The 4220-nt window shown below is 38.1% G+C and overlaps 1 protein-coding gene across 1 annotated transcript in view; it reads right to left on the bottom strand.

Annotated features, from left to right (window-relative positions):
- Positions 1-2065: 2065 nt before the first annotated feature.
- Positions 2066-4220, bottom strand: part of LOC107753732 (nuclear valosin-containing protein-like) — a 3969-nt gene continuing 1814 nt past the window's right edge. Inside the window, exons 3-4 of the mRNA XM_016569945.1 lie at positions 3328-3462; positions 2066-2209 (exon numbers count right to left, since the gene is read on the bottom strand). Coding sequence (XP_016425431.1) covers positions 2090-2209; positions 3328-3462 — 255 coding nt within the window. The 3' untranslated portion in view covers positions 2066-2089. The remainder of the gene's footprint in view (positions 2210-3327; positions 3463-4220) is intronic.

The raw sequence follows: 4220 nt of genomic DNA, 5'->3' as shown, positions 1-4220 counted from the left end.
ATGGACGGAACATTGAAGAACACTTCCCATCCAATAAATCGCAATAAGCATCGTGCTTTGGTGCTTTTAATATGAAGCAAAGTCCCAGGTTTCAAATTCTGTCCATTGTATTGCAGTATTCAAACAATAAATGCCGTTTTGGCGCTTTTGTGTGTGACAGATCGCTGTAGCGCCTCAGTGAACTGATCATCTCCTCCACATTAATACCAGTTTCAGCACAAAATAAACATGACTAAACATCCGAAGGCAAGTTAAAAGAAAGAGTACAACTTTACAATCCGTATCCTGTCTCATGTAATCGCTCAATCAGTGTTTCAGCCGCGCAAAGACGTCAATATAACGGCTTGTAAACGTACCGTCACATTTACCTCAGAAAAACATGTTCTGTGACCATAAACTCATTAGTCAGATAGAAAAATAAACTGTACAGAGGGGTATTTAGCTAAATATATGCACCATATAACATATTCATTATAATTTTTACTGTTCTTATGTTTAATTTCTGTTTTAATAAATCCATAAATTTTTTATGACAGCCACCATTAAAATTTGTATATAAAAAAAACGAATTGAAGTAGAAATATTATTATGTAATTGTAACTTTATTATTTTAAAAACTTCATTAAGTGAAATTAACAAATCAGTTAATTTTAACCCTCAATATTATAATAATGTAGTTAATCGATATCGAATCGAATCGAATCGTGAAATTTGTGTCAAAACCCAGCCCTAAAATACACCAAACCAGAACATCATCTGGAGTAATTAATTATAACTAGTTATGATTAATTATTCATATTTCCCCATGAGCTGATTCGCTACATTATAATATACCATGCATAACATTTTTGTCTATAAACAAACTGATCTCATTAGAGTGGAGTATCACCATGAGAAAAACGCAGCATGTCAGCATAGGAAAGCATGGGCTTCAATATCTCTGATGCCTCACAAAAGAAACGACCTGCTTCGTCACTGTTGCATTGGAGAACATGTGAAAGCAGAAATTAATACAAGGATCTAAACTAATATTGTGTATAAAAATGATCCATATCCAAGGGGAGTAACGGTACACAATCATGACGGTTCGGTACGTACCTCGGGTTTGATGGTATGGTTTCGGTACAGCAGGAGGACAAACTGAGCATATATATATGTTAAACAGTAGTTTACTGAACAAATTACTCTAAATAAATTCAATTATAATTAAAAATTTTCTAAGGGATACAAATCTACCTCAGCTTCTGCTCTAAACTATAGGGAGCCCTTTTACATTACTTTAGGTTACAATTCACAACAGAGCCCACACTTAAATTTAATTACCGTTTATTTTTATATAATAATAATCAACACTCAACTAAAAACAAAAATTTGTATGCAAACATGTAAATTGCACATAATGCAGTTTTTAAATTAACTTCTAAATTACACACACACACACACACACTCATTCACACACTCATACACACACACACACACATTCAGATGACAATATCCGGTGAAAATTCTTATTTGGGTCATATATTCCAAGACGTAGGCTTGTGAAGTACAGTAAATATCCACCGGTGCGGTGACTGACTGCCACACATACTCCTCAAAACATTAGGTTCATCCGCGCTGGAGCCGAGCCAGAGTACAACCCACGCAAGGAAGATAATTCCGCACAGAGATGGCGACAAAGAGGCAAAACTTACGGACTGCAGCTTTAAATATAAAAATATGCACAATTTAAATGTTTGTATACAACTCAGTTTTAGCTTGTTAATGAATATATCTAAATATAAAAATTTGATTTAAGCATTTGGAATCAGTTGTAAATTTTCACCTGTAATATTATAATAATGCATCAACTGGCACGATGTAGTTTACAGCTTTAGACCAGAGAGAGATGTATTCCTTAAGAACAGCTGACATGTACTGTATCTGATATACAGTATATCCAAATCGATGTCAACCCTAACATTTTCCATTTTTGCACTGGAACATCCAGTGTGATCTGACAGCCACATTACATCTGAAGAACCGGGTCTATGATCACTGCGAAATCACACAAAGAACCTTTAATCGACTGTTTAACCCTAAGAAGTGTTCAGGGTGTGACTCTTACTATGGCTTGCTCAAACAGTTCCTGCAGCTTCTGCTCTGATTTCCCAGAGACTCCTGACACCAGCTCCAGAGCCGAGACCTTCAGCATGGGCAGACCCACCTCCTACACACACACACACACACACACTCACTCACACACACACATCAGATACACACAGCAGTAAAAACTAGAGCTGCGTCCCAAATGACGCACTATACACTATGTACTTATGTTCTCAACCATGTAGTGTATGAATTATAGAAGGTTATTCTGTCATTCATAAACGGAGTCTGGTAGCCCCTCCCCCTTCACTACGTAATTAAAGCTGCAACAGTGAAGTGCATGAAGTGTCCAACATTCCACACTTCGTATGTTCGGTTATTTAAGAGCATCCGGGTATTTAATTCAAGTGCACTTTTTCTTTTTGGAATTTTCAGTGTGATTGCACTACTCGTATTTATACTACAAAACGTCATAGAATAGTGCATAAGTACGCAATTTGGGACGCACCTTAAGTCATACGCACGATAGTCATGCGCATCTCGTCAGTAAAGCCGGTTCTGTGATCAGTAGTAAATCTCCAGCAGTTGCTTTCAGATGGAGCAGCATTTACTACACAGAGCTGTAGTTCACTGACAAGCTACGCAAAAGAATTGCAGACGATATCATCGATATTATGAAATTGCACTGCGATAATGACAGCTGTTTGCGTAGCTTCTCAATGAACTATGGCTCTGTGTAGTAAATGCTGCTCCATCTGAAAGCACGTGAAAATACACATTTAATAACATGTTTTTACTGTAATAACATGTTTGTACATCATGAATTAATCTTCCAAACCACGTTTTTGTCTTATTCCGAATCACTACGGTACACTTATAATAAGTACTTATATTCGGACTATTGTAATCTGGTCGGGTCGTCACCGCTGCGGAGTAACACATACCTGCGTGAATCGCCAGAGACATAAACTTAGAGAAGTAGCTCCGGTTGGAATGTTCTTCCGCGGGATGTGTGCAGTTCTGTTTATTAACCGCTAGAGCGCCAAAAGTTACATAGTGCTGCTTTAAATCCTCTGTGTATTCAGCTGCAGCGATAGGGATTTCCTGGGTTTCTTCTGCGAGACGTATTTGGAGTTTCTCTGGCCTTCAGATGGAGATTTACTGCTGATCACAGAACTGTGCTTCACAAGCCCTAGTGACAACACACACACACACACACACAGAGTCAGAGTCACTCACTCCAGCCACAGCCTGAGCCAGCAGTGTCTTCCCACACCCGGGCGGGCCGTGCAGCAGGAACCCCCGCGGAGGAACCACTCCCAGCCGCTGGTACACCTCCGGATGCCTCGTGTGGATCAGCAGCTTACAGACCTCCTGAAGAAGACGAGCAGACAGAGGCCGGTAGACTCTCGTATGTGAGCAGGGCACACGGATGGACGGATGTGTGCAGTGTTGGGGAACGCATTACAAGTAACTCAAGTTACGTAATCAGATTAATTTTTTCTTAAGTAACTAGTAAAGTAACGCATTACTTTTTAATTTAGAAGTAAATATCTGAGTTACTTTTTCAAAATAAGTAGCTCCAGTTACTTTGTTTCCATGTGTTGAGTGAAAGCTCTGGTGTTGTCATGGTGACAGAAATCAGGAGTAAGTGCAGAGCGTTGTGTGTGAACATGATCTTACTGTAGTTCTAGACTAAATATGAACATGTGTTTACTCAAAAACAGATTCAGCGTTCCTCAAAATGAATAAAAATAGTGCAATGCAAACTCAAAATATGATGCAAACCTGCAATAATTAAATGTTAAATAACATAATAATAAAAAATCCCATTTTATTAACCAGTGTCTTTGCTGCTGACCTTTGATGATCCAATACAACCATACTAATGAACCAAATTTACTTTATATAAACATATTGTTTTTTTTTGTTTGTTTTTTTTATTGCTGAAGAGTGTTGAACTTTCTTCTCCTGCATACTATTCTTCATGCAACCCAGAATGCACAACTGAAAGGTTTAAGCAAACCCTCTACTGTACAGACATATTCACATTTCCTTCAGCCTGAGGCTTATTCTTTTCACTTTTTGTGTGAAAGGGCTTTTACATTTGCCAAAAATAGAACTTTTTATTT

The sequence above is a fragment of the Sinocyclocheilus rhinocerous genome, unplaced genomic scaffold, assembly GCF_001515625.1.
Source record: "Sinocyclocheilus rhinocerous isolate Xijiao unplaced genomic scaffold, SAMN03320098_v1.1 scaffold3824, whole genome shotgun sequence".
In the NCBI taxonomy this organism is placed as follows: domain Eukaryota; kingdom Metazoa; phylum Chordata; class Actinopteri; order Cypriniformes; family Cyprinidae; genus Sinocyclocheilus; species Sinocyclocheilus rhinocerous.
This window is presented reverse-complemented; position numbering and strand designations above follow the sequence as displayed.